Source organism: Corythoichthys intestinalis, chromosome 2 (assembly GCF_030265065.1).
Source record: "Corythoichthys intestinalis isolate RoL2023-P3 chromosome 2, ASM3026506v1, whole genome shotgun sequence".
Classification (NCBI taxonomy): domain Eukaryota; kingdom Metazoa; phylum Chordata; class Actinopteri; order Syngnathiformes; family Syngnathidae; genus Corythoichthys; species Corythoichthys intestinalis.
In genome coordinates, this window is record NC_080396.1 from 63,394,412 (window position 1) to 63,415,200 (window position 20,789).

At 40.6% G+C, this 20,789-nt stretch overlaps 3 protein-coding genes across 3 annotated transcripts in view; 1 reads left to right on the forward strand and 2 right to left on the reverse strand.

Moving 5' to 3' along the window:
• si:dkey-11f4.7 (piezo-type mechanosensitive ion channel component 2) overlaps positions 1-14,763 on the forward strand; it is a 64,311-nt gene extending 49,548 nt beyond the window's left edge. The window contains exons 46-56 of the mRNA XM_057830634.1: positions 3,694-3,841; positions 4,708-4,922; positions 4,999-5,157; positions 5,253-5,400; positions 6,628-6,816; positions 7,671-7,763; positions 12,111-12,280; positions 12,393-12,509; positions 12,622-12,701; positions 13,939-14,158; positions 14,217-14,763. Coding sequence (XP_057686617.1) covers positions 3,694-3,841; positions 4,708-4,922; positions 4,999-5,157; positions 5,253-5,400; positions 6,628-6,816; positions 7,671-7,763; positions 12,111-12,280; positions 12,393-12,509; positions 12,622-12,701; positions 13,939-14,158; positions 14,217-14,469 — 1,792 coding nt within the window. The 3' untranslated portion in view covers positions 14,470-14,763. The remainder of the gene's footprint in view (positions 1-3,693; positions 3,842-4,707; positions 4,923-4,998; positions 5,158-5,252; positions 5,401-6,627; positions 6,817-7,670; positions 7,764-12,110; positions 12,281-12,392; positions 12,510-12,621; positions 12,702-13,938; positions 14,159-14,216) is intronic.
• A 228-nt stretch (positions 14,764-14,991) lies between these two features.
• atp5f1e (ATP synthase F1 subunit epsilon) lies at positions 14,992-16,037 on the reverse strand. Its single transcript, XM_057830635.1, has 3 exons — positions 15,785-16,037; positions 15,351-15,472; positions 14,992-15,144 (listed from the first exon to the last, which is right to left on the reverse strand). Coding segments are annotated over exons 1-3 (156 nt in total). The 5' UTR covers positions 15,817-16,037; the 3' UTR covers positions 14,992-15,142.
• An 896-nt stretch (positions 16,038-16,933) lies between these two features.
• On the reverse strand, positions 16,934-19,877 carry LOC130911886 (uncharacterized protein K02A2.6-like). The gene has a single exon (XM_057829523.1). The coding sequence runs from the start codon at positions 19,846-19,848 to the stop codon at positions 17,359-17,361; it is 2,490 nt and encodes an 829-aa protein (XP_057685506.1). The 5' UTR covers positions 19,849-19,877; the 3' UTR covers positions 16,934-17,358.
• Positions 19,878-20,789: the final 912 nt, after the last annotated feature.

Genomic DNA, 20,789 nt, shown 5'->3' on the forward strand with positions numbered 1-20,789 from the left:
TCGGAATCGGCAAAAAAATATCGGCCATGCCTTTTTTTGATATATATATATTTTTTTTAAATTAAATCGTTATCTAATTGTATTTAACGTTACAGACATAATATGTTACACTCATCCAGAGTCTTTAGTTTAGGCTTAAGGTAGGGTTATCAAATTTATCCCGATAACGGCGGTAATTAATTTTTTAAAAAACGTATCACGTTAAAATATTTAGCGCAATTAATGCATGCGCTGCACGACCCACTCACGCATTGTCGCGCTCAATCTGTAATGGCGCCGTTTTACCTATATAGAGAGATAAAAGGCAGCGTAAAACGAGTAGAGTGAACTTTGGCAGCCTTTGGAGCCTTTTTTTAATTGGCTAAAGCCTTACAATCCCTCTCCCTACGATTAGAAATATCATGGGAGGCAATATGGGGAAGCAAGGTAGCAATTGATCTTTTTCTTATCACATTATGTTATTTCCCAACACAGAGAAGATATATCAATTGGTAGCACTACGCACAGTCATGGTTCCACTTCCCATCATGCATTTGGGCATGGCTACAGTATCATTTATTGAAAGCTCAACAAATACACTAGATGGCAATATTTAGTCACAATATACAAAGTCACAAGTCTTTCTATCCGTGGATCCCTCTCACAGAAAGAATGTTAATATTGTAAATGCCATCTTGAGGATTTATTGTCATAATAAACAAACACAGTGATACCTCAGCTCACGAACGCTTAAGCTCACGAACTTTTCGCCTCAAGAACATTAAATTCGTGAGCATATAGTCTCTGCTGACGAACTAGTTTTCGGCGGACGAACCAAACCACGCGGTCGAACAGCGCCACGATAAGCTGACGCACGCTCACGGCGTCCCAGTTCGTCCCCTCCCTTTCGTTGAGTGCGGACGTGGTTTGTGTTTGATAGACATTTTGGACCATATTGAGTGTACTTTTGCTATTATGGGACCGAAAAAGAGTTACCTACAGTCCTTATGGAAGGTGACTTGTGTTACCAATTCACCCTCGACTGGTAATTGGCGGTGCTTTCAGCTTCCCACCGTCGTGAGAAGTGGACCGGCGAGTCACGTTGGCTCGTTGTTGTCGGTTGTCTTCGGTTCGCCCGATTTCCTCTCCAGAAAGGTGGCGGCGTGCATACAAACACCCAGAGGCGTCGGATGGCTTTTTGTGGGCCCTTTTATTAACAACCAAAAGCATGTGGGGGGCACAGCAGTGGAGTCTACGCTAACTGCGCACTTTGCCGGTAACACTCTCCTTCCAAACAGTAACTCCCTCCCTCCTCCTCCCACTCCATTCCATCAAGCCATCAACTACCATCACAAAGGTAAATAAAACGACTTTATTATACAGTACAGTTTATTTCTTTGATTATAATACAATAGCACATTTATTATACATAAAATAAGGTATATTTTTGTGTAGTTTTAAGGCTTATTTAGTAGAAAATTATGTTTTATGGGGACCTGGGAACGGATTATTCTCATTTTAATGGTTTCTTATTGGAAATAAATGTTCGGAAGACGAACTTTTCGCCTCACACACACTTTCTGGGAACCAATTATGTTCGTGAGCTGAGGTATCACTGTACAGTACTTATGTACTGTATGTTGAATGTACAGTATATATTTGTCCGAGTTTTATTCATTTTTTTTCTTAATGCATTGCCAAAATGTATATGAACGGGAAAAATTATCGGGAATGATTGGAATTGAATCGGGAGCAAAAAAAAAAGCAATCGGATCGGGAAATATCGGGATCGGCAGATACTCAAACTAAAACGATCGGATCGGGAGCAAAAAAACATGATCGGAACAACCCTAGTAGTAATCCCAAAAAAAGAGGCGAGTTCCGAGAAAGTGGCCGCCATCACAATGTGTCACAAAAATCCCTTCTGTGTCAGAAATGCCCGCGAAGAGCTTGGGCAAGTTTTTACTGGCAACCTGAAGGACACTGCTGGATGACAGGACACCAGCAATGATCTCCACACGTGGCTTGCAACAGTGGACAAGTCGGGACTTCCAGGAAAGTTGAAGGCCTGGATTTTCCAGCTCAGCATCCTCCCTCGTCTTCTCTGGCCATTTCTGATTTTTGAATTCCCAATTACCACTGTTGAGGGCTTTGAGCGCAAGATTGGCCGATTCCTGCACAGGTGGCTGGGTCACCACGAAACATTAGCAGCATAGCTCTCTTTGGACATAACACCAAGCCAAAGCTTCCTTTTAGCAGTCTGGAAGAGGAGTTCAAGGTCACCAGAGTGAGAGAATTTTTACTCTACTGTGATTCGGCTGACACCAAGGTCTCCGCAGCAGGGGTGGAGGTAAGAACAGGAAGGAAGAGGCGTGCTAAAGATGGAGTGGAGTGGGCAGAGGGGAGGTTGCAGCATAGCACACTAGTAGGCACAGTGGCTATTGGTGGGGCCGGGCTTGGGAGCAATCCTAAGCCGTTCTATACCAAAGCCAGAGGAAAGGAGAAGCGGAGACTCATCCAGGATGAGGTGCAAGGTGGAGGAAGGGGAGGGTGGTTGGAATGTCTAAGCAGGGTGCCTGGACCAAGTGGGAGTGTATCACAGGCTGGAGGATCAAGTGGGCAGATCTTTGGAAGGCGGAGCCACATCATTTTAAAGTCCAGTCAGTGTATGACATTTTACCTAGCCCCGCCAACTTGTTCACCGGGGGCCTGGTAGACTCACCAGCTTGCCAACTCTGCCAAAAGAGGGGATCATTAGAGCATATTCTCAGCAGCTGCTCTAAGGCCCTGGGAGACGGCGCCATGACCAGGTCCTGAAGGCAGTAGCAGATACCATCTGCTCTGGCAATAACATCAGCAAGCAGCAACACCCATCCAAGACCACAATTACCTTCGTCCGAGCAGGTGAGAAGTCTCATCCACCCAACAAGTCCCAAGGGGGCCTGCTCGCGACAGCAAGAGACTGGCTGCTCCTGGTTGATCCATGAAACAGATTAGATTTCCAGACACCATAGCTGTTACATCACTTCGACCAGACATGGTCTTGGTGTCCGAGGCAAGCAAACAGGTGGTGCTGCTTGAATTAACTGTCCCCTGGGAAGACTGTGTTGCGGGAGTTGTGGAGAGGAAGAGGGCCAAACATGCTAAACTGGTAGTGGAGTGTCGGTGAAATGGATGGAAGGCCCGCTGTGAGCCTATTGAAGTGGGCTGCAGGGGCTTCACAGGTCAGTCTCTGCACCGGGTCTTGGGACTCTTGGGGATTTGCGGAGTGCACAGGAGATGAGCCCTCAAGAACATCTTGGAAGCTGCCGAGAGGGCTTCAAGGTGGCTCTGGCTAAAAAGGGGGGACACGTGGCGAAGTGCGCTACCTGGACACAAGTCGGGGCCTGATCAAACCCGGCTGGGTCTCCCTGGTGAGGGTGTCTGATGTAAGACCCAAAACACCTTATGACCCCAGGTACATCACGATATGTCCAGGTTGCACCACAGCACAGGGTGTATTCACGTATTAATGTATTACCTTATTTTACAATTTAAGGGCCATATTACACATTTTGTTATTTATGAAAATGATATTTATTTCAAAAAATTGTTTTTTAATCTCTCTTTTGGAGTTCCATTTCTACAATGCTGTGTATCAAATTGTCGGCAAATTTGTCCTCAACATTTCTTCACAAATTAACTCGTCCATCAAAAACTTGTGTTACTTTCCAGGGCCCTTCACATCTACTTACCCATAAGGCAGTTTTTCTATGACATCATCCACCCCGACTACAGTCCTGTGTGTGACGTCTATGCCCTAATGTTTCTCATCGATGTCGTCAACTTCATCGTCACCATTTATGGATACTGGGCCTTTGGGGTAAAGTAACATTGACACTCAGCTACTTGGTAAACCTCAACAGGCAGCGTTGTTAATCTTTCTTTAAAAAAAGTAGTTAGTTACAGTTACAAATTACCTAGCCTAAAAGGTAATTGAGTTAATAACTCATTGTAATAGTAATTAGTTACTCAGCAAAGTAACTGATTTTACTTTTCATGTTCTCCACGTTATTACATTATACATTCTAGAACGTCTTTCGTATCCAAGACTTTTATATTAGCTGATTGAAGAATAAGAACACTATATACAGTATTTTAGAACATTTAGTATTCATTTAGATCAACTGTAATAGTCTTTTGAGAAAACACAAATGTAAACTTCTGACCGTTGACCAGTGCAAATGTCTGAAACTGTATGTTTGGCTTATTGCACAACAAGCAGAACACTATCCTTAAATAATCCGTAAGGTAACAATATTAAATACTGAAAATAATTCAAGTTTGAAAACGCTACCTTTGAAATTACCTGGCCCGTCGCCAATCTTGTGTTTGCCAGAGTATGCCAAGCAGTGAGACAGCATGAGGAGTGTCTGATCCGCCCACCTAGTTAATCATTATCGCGTTTGCAGCGCCGACACCTCCCTCTTCCCTTGTCCCTCCTCCCGCTCTGCTGTCTCTGAGTTCAGGCAGCTGATGTGAGACAACTCTCTCATCATTCAACCAAATTGTAGTAACATACCCCTTCACATCCTCAGTAACGGTACCGGCGTTGCAAGATGGGAAAAATAATTAATCAGATTACTCACTACTGAAAACAATAATGCCGTTAGAAACACTGTTATACTCTTAACGCTGTTATTAGCAACACTGTCATGAGGTTCCACTGACTGTAACATTTATGTGTAGAAATACTCTGCAGCAGCTGACATCACCGAGTCGCTGTCTGAGGACCAGGTCCCTGAAGCCTTCCTCGTCATGTTGCTCATTCAGTTCGGCACCATGATAGTAGACAGGGCTCTCTACCTGAAGAAGTCTCTACTGGGAAAGTGTGTTTTCCAGGTGGTGTTGGTGTTCGGCATACACTTCTGGATGTTTTTTATCCTACCCGGTGTCACTGAAAGGTGAAGGGTTCGGTTATTTAGTTTGACAGATGACCGACGATTGATTCCAAACTCATTTTTTGTTTTCTGCGCGCAGGAGGTTCAACCGTAACCCTGTCGCCCAGCTGTGGTACTTTGTAAAGTGTATTTACTTTGGCCTATCGGCGTACCAAATCAAATGTGGCTACCCGAATCGCATCCTGGGAAATTTCCTTACCAAGAACTTCAATTACCTCAACCTTTTCCTCTTCCAAGGGTACACACGACACACATGGCCTTTTCTTGAACTTATAAATAGTATGTAACTTTAATTAAGATATTTATATTTTCTCCTCCTCTTGCCTCTTTCAGGTTTCGTTTGGTCCCTTTCCTGACAGAGTTGAGGGCCGTGATGGACTGGGTCTGGACCGACACCACTCTTTCCCTGTCTAGCTGGATATGTGTCGAGGACATCTATGCCAATATATTCATCCTTAAGTGCTGGAGGGAGTCTGAAAAGGTAACCATACAAAATTGTGTGCGTAGACTTCATAATGATATTAACGGGACATGGGGCGCCGGGCCGATTAATAGGGGGCCTATCTCTGTCAAAACTGAACGAGTGGAAACACACAGCTTTATACGTTGAAAATGTTGTGAATAAATGCGTAAATCACTAAATTCTTTATAGATATGGACGTAAAACAGCCTTGATTCTTGGTTAAAAGCAAAAAAAACCCCAAAAAAACGGGCAGTTAGAATTTATTTTACGTAGTAAATATACTGAACATGCTGCTAGTCTTTAAGTCACTGTGGCACCACCTTATCATCACAAAGAGCTTTTTACGTTGAAATTTTTTGTGAATAAATGGTTAAGTCCCTGAATTCTTTATAGATATGGACGTAAAACAGTCTCAATCCTTGGTTAAAAGTAAAAAAAAAAACAGACCGGTACCATTTATTTTACGTAAATATGTCGAATGTGCTGCTAGTCTTTAAGCCACTGTGGCGCCGCCTTATCACCACAAAAAGTGTTTTACGTTGAAAATTCTTGTGAATAAATGCGTAAATCCCTGAGTTCTTTATAGATATGGATGTAAAGCAGTCTTGTTTCTTTGTTAAAAGAGAAAATAACCGGGCAGTTAGCTTTTATTTTACGTAAATATGTCAAATGTGCTACTAGTCTTTAAGCCACTGTGGCACCACCTTATCACCACAAAGAGCTTTTTACGTTGAAAATTCTTGTGAATAACTGCGTAAATCCCTGAATTATTTGTGAATATGAACACAAAACGGTCTCGATTCTTGGTTAAAAGCAAAAAAAACAGGCAATTAGCATTTATTTTACATAAACATTGCGAAATGTGACGCCAATGCCGTAGCGGTTAATTTATCCCATTGATTTTTTTTCACAACGTTTCAAAATGCATGCATGGTACAAAAAAATATAATGGTTACCTTGAATCCTTGAACAAATCACTCCTGAGAAAATCCGTCCTGTTTGTATGCGGTACAGCTTTCATACTTTTTCAACCTAAATCCGGCGTTGGATTGCTGCATGTGTTGAATAACTGAGACCAACTGCGAATAACTGAAGCGGACTGCGGGACAGCCCCCTACTTAAAGGCGTGTCGCAGTGTCTGTGGAAGGTGTCCCGTCAATATCATTATGAAGTCTATGATTGTGCGCTAATTTGCATAAACACACACACATCTTAATGATCCATTAATTGATGCCATTGTTTCAGAAATTCCCCCATACGCCAGGACAGAAGAAGAAAAAAGTGGTGAAATACGGAATGGGAGGATTCCTCATTTTTGCTCTCATCGGCATTATCTGGTTTCCGCTGCTCTTCATGTCTCTCGTCCAATCAGCAGCCGGCGTCACAAATCAGCCTGTTGATGTGTCTATTCAACTCAGCATTGCTGGATATGAGGTCGAGAGTAATTCACTTCTTTGGTTTTTCTTTCGATTAATCCTTTCACGCACGTATTATGATTTTTTTTCCCTTAAATGTTTATATTACATTCATATAGGACAGGGCAAACAAAATTGCAGCACAGGGGTCAATTAAGGCCCACGGGACAATATTTTGTAACCCCCATGTGATATCGAATTGGAGTATTAGTGTCGTATTTTGCAATGTACTAAAAAATAGATATATATACATAATTTCAAATAAAATGAATTCATTTGTTGATTGTTGTATTTGGGGGGGAAATGAATTATTTAAAAGATAATAAATAAAAAAGACTTTAAAAATAAATGAACACGAATTCTAAAAAACCCCAGAGTAAGTAAAAAAAAACCACAAATAATTCTAAATAAAATATAATCATTAAAAAAAAAAAAAAAAAAACACTTTAAAAAAGTTAAAGTTAAAATTAAACAATCTGTAATACATTTTGGAAAAGAAAATGAAGAAAGACACATTAAAGTTAATGAGGCTTCTGTGTTTTTTGTTCTGGGAATTTATTTTAGTTTGCTTAGTCGTTTACTCAACTACAGAGAATACTGGCTATTTAAAAGTTGTTTATTAGGTGATGTGTGGGGTGAAATTCTACTTAAGACAAATATTATACTACCTGCAACCCTTGGTCTTGTCTCTCTCGTAAAAGGACTGACCGGCATAATTTTCTGTCAAGACCAGCACTTCAACTTAATTAATATGATGATATAACGATGAACTGACGTAAATTGTCAACCATAACTGGATTTGTGGTGTACAGTGTGGATTTGTAGTGTAGAGAGTTAATCAAGGGTCACTCTTGTGTTTTTGTGCATTTATAGCCTCTGTTCACCATGAGCGCCCAGGAGCAGAACTTGGTTTCATACTCAGAAGCAGGATTCAACCGGCTCACCAAAATCTATGCAACTTTCCCAGTGAGCTGATCTTCTCTTCTTCAACAAATCAATTATCTAATTCAACTATCATTAATAAATTGAAGGGAATGAATTAGAAGTGATAAATGGAAACGGAATTGAGGGAAGAAAGGATTTTTTTGGTATCTATTTTTATCATGCTAGTTCAGTGGTGTCCAAACTACAGCCCGAGGGCCAACTCCGGCCTGACGCCCAGTGTTTATTGGCCTGCATAAAATAATGAAAATAACATTACCGTATTTTTCGGACTATAAGTCGCAGTTTTTTTCATAGTTTGGCTGGGGGTGTGACTTATACTCAGGAGCAACTTATGTGTGAAATTATTAACACATTATGATATCATTTCTCATGTTATTTTGGTGTTTTGGAGTGACACAAATGGTTTGGTAAACTTGTTAACATGTTCTTTATGCTATAGTTATCTGAATAACTCTTAATAGCTATGTTACTTGAACATACCGGCCACGTTCGCATTTCCTTGTTCATGCATCATGTAACATTATCCTACTGTACACTCATTCAGCATGTTGTTCTCTATTGTATATTTATTTTAAGATGGCATATCTGTTCTATGTGTTGGATTTTATCAAGTAAATTTCCCGCAAAAATCTGACTTATACTCCAATGCGACTTATACATGTTTTTTTCCTTTTCGTTGGGCATTTTATGGCTGGTGCGACTTATACTCGGGTGCGACTTATAGTCCGAAAAATACGGTAAAACGACCCGCCCAAGAAGCTTGAGTTCAGACGACATTCTTTTTCACTTCTCACCTTTAACACTAGATGGAGCTAGTCACTTAAACAGTGCGTTTCCATTAGCTCATGGGTCAAAACCTGAAAACATGTTGAAATCAATGTAGGAAACTATAGAATTTCATTATTTTGTTTTTCATCAATACATCTATATATCTATACTTACATATAAATGGAACTTTGTTTGTGTGTCTGTGTGTGTGTGTATTTTGAAATGGCTGGGCGGAGTTTGATGAAATTTTACACAATTAGACTTTTTGTTTCTGGGAGTGTTCCTGATCAGTGTGATATCTGTAGGCCTCCATTTAGCGCGGGAAATTGATTTGAAACGCTCAAGAATTAGCATAGAAAATGCAACCTGATTGTGGAGGCGACAGTGCCATCTTTTGGGTAAAAGACGCTTCTCTTGCGATTGCCATGTCATTGTTGGCTTTCAAACTTAACCATTTCATGTACACATTTGAATGTTCTCTACAACTTGAGTACTCCACAACAAGACGATTGATTAGAAAAAAATGAAAATTTTCCGGAATATTAGTAAGTGGTTTATTTTGGCTGGATATCTTAATCTCTATGAAGGTGAGTTTGTCTATGTGGCTGTCTGTGTGCTTGTGTTTTATGGATGCCGAAACGGCTGGGCAAATTTTGACCATATTTTACACAGTTGCTCTTTATTTGTCTGGGAGTGTTCTTAAATGGATTTATTCTCTGGAGGCCTCCATTTAGTGCGGAAAATTAATTAGAAACTCAAAAAATTAGCAAAGAAAATGCCAATTTTCGCTTTTTTTACCCGAGCAATGCGGGGCCATACTGATCGATGTATCCATACAGGAATGCATGCCCGGCATAGTATGCCCAGCAATGCCCGGTATGGTAAATTGAGCTAGCTTTAGGGTTGTTCCGATCATATTTTTTTGCTCCCGATCCGATCCTTATCGTTTTAGTTTGAGTATCTGCCGATCCCGATATTTCCCAATCCGATTGCTTTTTTTTTGCTCCCGATTCAATTCCAATCATTCCCGATAATTTTTCCCGATCATATACATTTTAGCAATGCATTAAGAAAAAAATTAATAAAACTCCAACGAATATATACATTCAACATACAGTACATAAGTAATGTATTTGTTTATTATGACAAAAAATCCTCAAGATGGCATTTACATTATTAACATTCTTTCTGTGAGAGGGATCCACGGATAGAAAGACTTGTAATTCTTAAAGGATAATGTGACTTTGTATATTGTGACTAAATATTGCCATCTAGTGTATTTGTTGAGCTTTCAGTAAATGATACTCTAGCCATTTAACTTCTGCCCAAATGCATGATGGGAAGTGCAACCATGACTGTGCGTCGTGGTACCAATTGATATATCTTCTCTGGGTTGGGAAATAACATAGGGTGCTAAGAAAAAGATCAACTACTACTTTTCTTACCCACATTGCTTCCCACGATAATTCTAATCGTTGGGAGAGGAATTGTAAGGTTTTAGCCATTTAAAAAAAAAAGGCCCCAAAGGCTGCCTAAATTCACTCTACTCATATTACGCTGCCTTTTAGCCAAATATATTGTATGGGTAAAACGACGCCATTATAGATTGAACGCGACAATGCATGAGTGGGTCCTGCAACGCGTGCGTTAATTGCGTTAAATATTGTAACGTGATAAATGTAAAAAATATTAATTCTTGCCATTAACACGATAAATTTGATAACCCTACCTTAAGCTTAAACTAAAGACTCTGGAAGAGTGTAACACATTATGTCTGTAACGTTAAATACAATTAGAAAACGACTTAATTAAAAAAAAAAAAATATATATATATATATATATATATATATATATTAAAAAAAGGTATGTCCGATATTTTTTTGCAGATTCCGATACTTTGAAAATGACGTGATCGGACCCGATCGATCGGCGACATCTCTAGCTATCTTGGTTGTGATTTTCTTGACTTTTAAGCTACTGCTAGTCATTTCTCTTTGTCCTCCAAAGTTTGTTTCAGTAATGCAAATATAAATATACAGTCCCTGACAAAAGTCTTGTCGCTTATCCATTTTGTAGAAACAATTGCTAATAACCTGACTTTTAATTATTCAATTGGTTTAAGAAATGGCTCATATGAAAGCTAAGACCTAAGCTAAGTATTCGATGGAGCACCATCCTGCTGCAGAATTTATCCCTTTTTATGGTTAGAAATGTAAGAGGCAGCTAAGATTTGTTGATATTTCAGACTATTTATGTTGCCTTCCACCCTGCAGATCTCTCGCACACCCCCATACTGGATGTAACCCCAGACCATGATTTTGTTAATGATTTAACCACCAAACTTTACTGTTTTCTGAGTGAATCTCGGATCCATGCGAGCTCCAGTAGGTCTCCTGCAATATTTGCAGCAACTGTGGTGTAATTCAATGGAAGATTCATCTGGAAAATCCACCTTTTGCCACTTTTCCAGCGTCCATTTTTTTGACAGGCTATGGGCCTTGGCAAATGCCATGTTTTTTTTTTTTTTTTTTAATTTTCTGCACCCTGAGAGATAAATAGTCTGAAATATCAAAAAATCTTAGCTGCCTCTTACATTCCTAACCATAAAAAGGGACAAATTCTGCAGCAAGATGGTGCTCCATCGCATACTTCAATCTCTACCTCAAAGTTCCTCAAGGCAAAGAAGACCATGATCCTCCAGGACTGGCCAGCTCAGTCACCAGACATGAACATCATTGAGCAAGTCTGGGATAGGATGAAAGAGGACGCATGGAATACAAAACCCAAGAATGTTGATGAACTCTGGGAGGCATGCAAGACTGCTTTCTTTAATGTTCCTGATGACTTCATCAATAAATTGTATGAATCCTTACCGAATCCCATGAAAGTCATACAAAATATTACATTTAAATCTCACAGCACCACTACCTAATTCGCTTATGTTATGTAACGCATTTTTGTATTTGAAGTACATTTTTTGTTTTCACACTACTTTCTGCAGGCGACAAATCTTTTGTCTTGCCAAAATATGACCTTCATTAAATGATAAATCTTTTTTCAGTGAAACAAATATATTTTTGTACATTCAACATCATTAGAGAGGGTCATAGCTTTCGTATGAGCCATTTCTGAAACCAATTGAATAATTAAAAGTCAGGTTATTAGCAATTGTTTCTCTAAAATGGATAAGTGACAAGACTTTTGTGAGGCACTGTAGGTATTTTACAATATCCTTATACCTTTGGATTATTTTGTTGCTTGTAGCATTCATTTAGCGCCATTGGCGATCATAAACATCAAATCTGTTTCAACTGGCAAAGCTGGCATTGAGTGATCATGTTTCCCTGCGATTGATAGCGACGGAGGTCAATCCAATTTGATTGAGGGGCTGCCAGCGATCGTTCCCTGTCAAAATGGATTGGCTGTCTTTACCCGATTCTGAAAGGATGTCAAGTAGGCCTTAGCATCCTTTGATTTTTGTGAAAACGGCTCTCGGAGAAAAAAGTTTGGACACCCCTGATCTAATTGATTAAAAATTGGTAATTGTGGTTGTTGGTTGCAGTGTATCACACTAAGCACTATTCGCAAATGTTTCCCAAGTCTGCGATGCAGTTCATCATGAACTACGAGGCCGAGGACATCATTGTTGCAAAGATCAAGAGCGATGCCAGCCTGCTTTGGGCTATCAGCCCAGCCAGTCGGGAGGCAATGATCCAGGAGCTCAGCACCTCCCCTCATTTATACATGACACTACGCTGGACACTGCTCAGGTCAGAAGGACTGTGTGTAATTGTTTGAAAAGAAAAAAAAAGTAATGTCTCAATAAATGTTGGGAAACAGATATAGACTATCCACAGTCCTAAAGTACTGACAAATTCTTAGAAATGCCTCCATATCGATGAATGCCAAGACGGTGGGGGAAAACACAGTGAAGTCTGAAGACAAGGCTTTGAAAGAAGGGATTGTCCACATGCTCAAAGGCGATAGCAGCAAACATGTGTAAGTCATGCTCTGTGCCATGCAATTTTTGCGGTTTTACAATGCATTAGGAGGATATTTTCTTCCGCCAATAAAAAATTATTATAACTGGTGAATTGGTCTCTCCTGCTAGGATCATTAACTCTCTGCTGCCCAAGTTTCTAAGGGGTAACAAAGGACCAGAGTCCAAAATGGCAACCAGGATGAACGTAGGTTAGTTGATTTATTCCCTTTCAAGGATAATGGTCACTACAGTGGACAGCTATTCAAAAGTTGACACTTAATACTCCTTTATACTATAAAGTTTATAGGCCCAGGGATTATATTTTCTGGACTGTAAATTTCACATTTTTTCATACTTTGGCTGAGCCTGTAGGACTTATACTGAGATATGATTTATACAATGTTAAAATTTAGAATATAGAAAATCTGATATTTTATACTAACCGACCATGGAGTAAACATTACCCTTTTAAATGCGCTATACTTTATAGCTATTCAAACCAGTACAATAAGGATTTTTTTGTGACTTAAAAAATTAAATTAAGCCATTGTTTTTATTCTATATATATATATATATATATATATATTATAAATGAATCTAAAAAACAATAAAAAGCCTTTCTTGTCATCATACAGACTAGAGTACGATGACATACAGCAAGTGGTGATGTGATGGAATATAACGAATATAACACCGTATATGACAATTTACAGTACTCAAGACTAGGAGGCAGATGGCTGAGTTCATATGATAGTGCAAATGACAGTTTGTGCATAGATATTGATGTAACAGTGCAAAAATTCTATAATTGCAAATATTGCATATGCAGTACCCAGATTATGCAGTACCTAGGTTGAGACAGATGTCTGAGAACATATTACTTAGTAGGATGCATGTGACCATGTTGTGGCATTAGCAGTGCAATGACAGTGACATTTCAGTGTAAACTTGAGTATTGTGGCAGCTCTTGGAAAGAAACTATGATGCTCCTTGCCACAAAAGACGATTAAATTTATTTATAAAGATTAGATTTATATAGATTCAAATGTATAGATTTATAAAATTGTACAATGTTAAAAACCAAATTATTCAAATTAAAATGAATAAACAAGTACACACTAGTTACAGCCCCAAGTAAGACTTGGGTTGATTTTTATCAAAAAATAAATAGTATTTGACTCATTGCATGCCATTGACAGCAATAGACGTCCATGTTGGCCCACCATGTCAAAATGGATTGAATGTCAAGTGCTGTCAACGGCGGCGAATGAGTTAAATGAAAGCCCTGTGCGAAATTTTTTTTTTTTTTTAATCTTAATTCATGCACAAAAGGGTGAATAAGTGTAGTAATATATTTTTGTCGACATGAATGCATCTGTCAAATCTGAACATTAATTCTGACATTCTAGTTTCATGCTGTCAACATTGAACATGTTTCTCCCGCAGGCCATACTGACCGTCCAGACCTCCTGGCTTTCTTCAGGCCCCTGTCAATGAAGCTCCGAAAGGGCAACGGCACTTCGGAGCAAGAGGCGGACCAGTGGTGGATGGTACAGGAATGCTCCCCCACATCAGACTCCTCTGACCCAAAGTGTGACAGCATTGAGATTGTGGTGTTCAGTGACAAAGTCAGTCCCTCCAGTCTTGGATTTTTGGCTGGACACGGGTAAGTAAAAGAGTGACAAACCTTTATTCCACAGTGTCCTGATAACTCTTGCCCACAGGATCGTCGGCCTCTACATGTCAGTGGTGTTGGTCATCGGCAAGTTTGTGAGGGAATTCTTCAACGGCATCTCACGCTCAATCATGTTCGAGGAGTTACCATACGTGGATCGTGTCCTCAAGCTGTGCACGGACATCTTTGTAGTGCGCGAGACCGGTGAAATGGAGTTGGAGGAGACGCTCTTCGAGAAGCTCATCTTCCTGTACAGATCCCCCGAGACCATGATCAAGATGACCAGAGAAAAAGACAGCTAGATAGGGAATTTTGTAGATTTTGTCCACCGTTGGATGCCGTTCAATATGTTGCTGAAAATGAACTATTCTACCACTAAAGATTTTGTAAATGACTCAAGTAGAGAAGAATGGGACTTATACAAAGCAAGAAGGGGTTTACATGATAATGTATGATTGCACATTATGATATACTGCAGGTGTTTAATCATAAATACATAATGGTTGCCAGCTAGATGCACAAATGTTGACTGCATGAATTTCCTATAGAGTGAACAAATGGATGTTAACATTTGATTTTGTAAATAAATATGGAACTATTTCTTAAAGCAAAAAAGACAATGAAGTGTTTTTGTATTTTCTGACCTGGGTATGTAGTCAAATGACGATCCAACAGTGAGCAGGTATGTACTCATAGCTTTTGAGCACGTGTATGTTAATTGATTTTCACTCATTTTTACAGAATGTAAAAAATACAACCAAGATGACGTTTTGTTTTATCAACTGCAAAACCATTTCAACTTAAAAATGAAAGAAAAAACTTCCTTATTTTTTTTCCAGCTTTAATTTAGTTTTAATTACAAATACATCAGAGAGAATTGCCATTCTGTTATCCAGTCAGTTCAGGACATCACATAGTCCTCCATCCTTTTTCCCGACAGTTGTTGAAAGAAGCAGTCTACGCCAAAGGATCACATCCTGCAAAAACACATTTCATTAGGGACACGTGCACAAGTTAGAGGCAGATCTGTGACATACACATACAGATTGCGCTGTGTTTTGATTGTCAACGTAATAAATGGTACTGTTACACAGTAAGCAGCTTCCTTTTTTCCGCTTCGGGTTCCTATTCTACATTCTCAGAACGAATGACTGAAAGGCATTCACTGTTAATGTGAGCTTACATGCTGTTTTGGGCTTGACTACTTTGACGCTGGCTTCCGCCGCCTTCATCGCCTCACTTTTCACCTGCGGCTTCAGGGAGGCCCGCACCGCGCTGGCGCAAATAGCAGAGAAGCGGATGTAGCTGTACGGAGGACAAATACACATTATTGATCAGCAGGATGCCAATGGCCGACCTTCCTCCAAAAAAATCGTTTGTCAAACGCATGAGCACAGTATGGTTCGGATAACCTACATAGTAAGTTGCATAAGTCAAAACGCGAACGTGTGGAAACAGACTTTAACTAGCATTAGCACGGTGGCTAACCCGCAGTGCTCTTATTAAAATGGAAGTCTTACATACACGATAGGCATAACCTATGCATGGATCGTCAAAAATCTAAGCAATAATAAACAAGAAAGCAATTGGAATTGTTTCACATGTTTATTTTTTCACCTGAGTCCCGCTTGTCTCCAGTATGCGACCATCTTGGCAGTCTAGTCTGGTGTGTAGCTTCAGCTTCTCAAGGACAGGTCGGACGCAAGGTGATGACATCATACAAAAGCGCTTGGATTAACCATCACATATCGATTGTATTAGACTAGATGTCAAAAGGCGATGTCCACAGTGTAAACTAATTTACAGTTTGAGGTTTACGATAAACCAAACTGTTTGAAAATTGGTGGAAATTTTAGCAATTAATTGCTATTTTAAAGTACACGTCCGTTGACTATAATGTTATAGTTATTGAACATACGCAAAATGGCCCCTTCCTTTTGACTCCCAGCGCACATTAGACATCTAGAATTATGTATATGATATCTATGATATATTTCTCGCCCTCCCCTTTCCATCAACTGCATACAGAAATAAATTTAGAATTTGTATTTAACTGAAAAAAACGAAAGAAAGAAAATAAAAGAAATATGGAGGCGTATTGCATTCACTTGGATTAAAAAGACAACAACGTTATGTTTTAACTACGTAATTTACTATTCGAGGTGTTTTTTCTCTCTCTCCAAACTCTTTTTGCGTTTCTCGGTGGACCCCCCCCCCCCCCGTGTTTATTTATTTATTGTTTTTGTGAGTATTTTGGCCATTTTCCTATGTCTTAAATTATGCTTTAATGAATCCTCCCTCCATATTTGACAGCTTTTCCCGCCCTTGAGCTCAGGTCTCAGATGTAAAAACCCTCGTGACAACATTTTTAACTCTAAAAAAAAAGGGAGAATTACTTATTTTAAGAAAAAAAACACCGATAAAAAACAGGGAAGACAAATAAAAATAACAACGGTCTGAGTTACCAAGATACAGAAATATTTAAAAGATTAAAAAAAAAAATAGGGCGGAACACACACTAAGGTGACTTGAAGTTCCGCTCTGAGACCCCCAATTTGGCCAGATTTCAAAATTGTCCTATATGCATGTGTGACACATCATTGGAAAGCTTAAAATCTCAATTTTCTGGGGGAACAAAAATTTTGAACTGGAGGGCATTGGAAAAAAAAAAACATTTATTTTAAACAGCAAAACCCTAACTGGAGATGAAAGCATGATTAAAGACGCCATGATTTTAACAAGATAATATCGCATACTTGCCTCTTTTTGATCCAAAAACTTTATGTAGTATGTGTACACAGCCAGATTTTTGGGGGATTTTATGGGTGAAACATGGTAATACAACAAGGGCCGTGATGCAGAAATCGCAGACATCAAGGAGTGGTCGAGATTTTCTTTTTCTTATATTTACCCTTTGTTATGTACTTCCCTGATCTAAGTACATGTAAGGCCGAGACTTGAATGGAACAACACTTCTTTATTCAGTGTGCTTCTCATCATATATGTCACAGAGACATAACAGAGATTCCTTTTTATACTGTAATACCACACCCACAGGAAGTGCACACTATGGCAACAGCAGTGTGACACAAATATGTCACATCTCCTCCCCCCCTACACAACACGTCCCAGAAACAAACACAAAAATACCTCCTGTTTTCCCCTCATTACTTATTACTTATAAATCCAATCTATTTGTCGCGTGCAGGATAACGACGTTCAACAGTCACTTCCGATTTCCCACTTGTGGAAACAGGTTCCGATACTGTTTCAGGTTCCGTTTGTGCATTGGTTGAATTAGACAAAATTACAGCAGGATTGTTTGGGTTTGACACATCCGGTAAGCTAGACATTTCTGGTATAATTACACTGCTAGCATCATCACAATCAATAGACAGTTCTGGAGTAGTGTCTGATGTTCCCAACAATTGATCCACATGGCGACGCCAAACACCATCAGCTGTCTGAACGGTGTAGGAAACAGGCCCGGTTTGAGCAATGATGGTGGCAGGGGCCCACTTTTCCTTACTCCGGTAACTCCGGGCCATAACAGAGTCACCAGGTGCAAAAACTCGGTTCTTGGAATGCAGGTCTCTGTACTTGACTTGCTTCCGTTGATCCATTTGAACAATCTCACTCAGGGTTGGTGGTTTCAGAAGATCCATGCCAGTTCGTATCTCTCGAGAAAACATGAGGCTCGCTGGCGATACTTTGGTAGTTGCATGCACAGATGTTCGGTATTTGAGGAGAAATTCGTGTAGTCTCTGATGGAGTGTACTTTGCCCTTGTGATGCTTTGAGAGCATGTTTGAGGGTCTGCACAAACCTCTCTGCCAGGCCGTTGGTTGCCGGGTGATAGGGAGCCGACTTAATGTGTTGAACCCCATTGGCTTGCAGGAATTCAACCATTTCTTTTGACACAAATTGGGGGCCATTGTCTGAGACGAGTTGTGCAGGGGCTCCGAAACGACTAAACATCTCCCCTAACTTCTCAACTGCCTTTTCCGATGTGGTTGATTTCATAATAGCTACCTCTGGCCACTTACTATGGGCATCGATAGCAACCAGAAACATTCGATTTTCAAAAGGCCCCGCAAAGTCAATATGAATGCGGTGCCAAGGGTCCTGAGGAAAATCCCAAGGATGAAGTGGGGCTGCAGGTGGATCGTTGCGAATCTTCTGGCAAGATGAACAACTTTTTACCATCTCTTCAATCTGTTTATCTAATCCTGGCCACCAAAAATAACTTCTTGCCATTTCTTTCATTTTAACAATACCACTGTGACCTGCATGCAGTTGCGCAAGCATTTTAGCACGCAATGACTGTGGCACAATCACTCTCCTCCCCCACAGCAAACCACCCGATTGAACAGAAAGTTCCCACCTCCTATCGAAAAAAGGTTTGAGAGCGGTGTTCTCACACTTGGTTTGTCCTTTAATTACCATGTCCACATTTTCTGGGGCGGGTGCATCCACAATTGCCTTTGTCTTTGATGGAGCCTTGTGTAGTCCTTCGTGGTCTATCACATGCCCGAGATACTCCACCGATGGTCTCAAAAATTCACATTTTTCCTTGCGCACTCGAAGACCATACTGCCTTAGCCTTTTTAAGACAGCATCCAGGTTGCGAAGATGCTCCTCGTCGTTGGCACCGGTGCAGAGAATGTCATCCAAGTAACATTGTACTCCTGGCAATCCACTCAAAATTTGATCCATAGCCCGTTGAAACAGAGCAGGGGCAGATGTGATGCCAAAAGGTAATCTGCAATATCTGAAAAGTCCCTTGTGCGTGTTAATTGTCAGCCACTCCCGTGATTCTTCATCCACATGCATCTGCAGATAAGCTTGGTTGAGGTCAATTTTGCTGAATTTTTGACCACCGCTCAGACCTGCAAACAAATCATCGATCAATGGAAGTGGGTACTGCTCCACACAAAGCACCGGATTCAAAGTCACTTTAAAATCGCCACATGTGCGAATTCCGCCATTCTTTTTTGGAACCGGCACAATTGGTGTCGCCCATTCGCTGGTGGTGACTGGTTCCAAAACACCACTTTTGACCAACGCATCCAGGTCAGCCTCGACTTTGTCACGAATAGCATACGGCACTGTCCTAGCCTTCCTAAACACAGGTTTGCTTCCTGGTTTAATGTGCAATTTCACTGTAATGTCCTTCATGCTGCCCAATCCCTCACGGAAAACCTCTTCATTCTTGTCCAGGGTGACTTGCAGTTGTGAAGAACCGTCTGACAGCTGCCGAACTTCTAGCCAATTTACACGAAGTGCATTAATCCACAGTCGTCCCATGATGGAAGCAAAATTCCCTTTTGTGACATACACTGGAAGTTTAGCAGTTTGATCTTTGCATTGCACAGTAATGTCAGTCATTCCTTTCATGTGCACTTTGTGTCCAGTGTACGCTTTGAACACAGTGTCTGACGGTCTTAATGGAAGGTGTCTCAAACACTGTTTATAGACTTGGTAAGACACAAGCGATGCCTGCGATCCAGTATCTATTTGCATTTTGACTGGGTGACCCTCTAACTTTGGTGTGACCCAGTAACACCCTGACTTCCCGTCCACGCTCATTATATGCACGGTGTTTACGTCACTTTCATCTTCGGAAGTAGAGGCACTCTCTACCGCTTTGACATATTTCTTTGTTTTCTTCTTGTCATTCATTTCCTTATCTTTGTCTGTGCTTGTTTTTTTCCGACAGGCACGCTCAACATGACCTTGTTCCCACAATGATGACAGTTCATTTCTTTGCACCAGCAGGTGGAGGAAAGGTGCCCTGTTTTACCGCAACATTGCTTTGGGTAGTTGCCACTTGATGTATTCTGCTCGTAATGTTCAGTTGTTGAGCCTCCTTTGAAGCCATTTCCATAGCCACGCTTACATCAAAGGCTTTCTTTAATGTCAGTCCACTTTCTGAGAGTAACTTCATTTGTATTGCTTCGTTTCTCAGTCCACATACCAATCTGTCTCTTAATGTGTCTTCTAAAACATCACCAAACTCACAATGTTCAGCCAGCTTCCGCAGCGCCGCTACGAACATAGTGACAGATTCCCCCTCTTCCTGATTTCTCCTGTGAAATCTGAATCTCTCTGCTATCACAAGGGGCTTGGGTGAAAAATGTCCATTAAGAGTTTCCACGATTTCCCTGTACGTTTTACTACCAGGTTTATCGGGTTGAAGCAAGTTTCTCAGTAAATTGAAAGTCTTTGGCCCAATAACGCTAAAAAACGTGGGCACCACTTTCTCTTCCGCTATTTCGTTAGCTTCCACGAAATAGCCGAACCGCTCTGTGTACGAGCTCCACTGTTCCACAAGCTCATCAAAAAGACCAACAGAGCCGATAACTCCCGCCATAGCGCCTGGTTATACAGCACCTTCAAGCTCCTTTTGAAAACTCCGCTCGTCCTCCCCACGAAGTCACGACATGGAAGCTGAGGTCGGCGCCGTCTGTCCCCAGGAGCACCGCGACCCGCAGTAAACTCCAAAAACAGCACGTCAAAGCTGACGCAGGTCCAGACGTCCTCGTCGCCACTTTTGTTATGTACTTCCCTGATCTAAGTACATGTAAGGCCCAGACTTGAATGGAACAACACTTCCTTATTCA

Coding starts and splice junctions, on each gene's coding strand:
- LOC130911886 (XM_057829523.1), bottom strand. CDS start 19,848: ATGAATGACAAGAAGAAAACAAAGAAATATGTCAAAGCGGTAGAGAGT.
- atp5f1e (XM_057830635.1), bottom strand. CDS start 15,816: ATGGTCGCATACTGGAGACAAGCGGGACTCAG. Junction 15,473..15,784: donor TGGAGACAAGCGGGACTCAG/GTGAAAAAATAA, acceptor TCCTCCGTACAG/CTACATCCGCTTCTCTGCTA.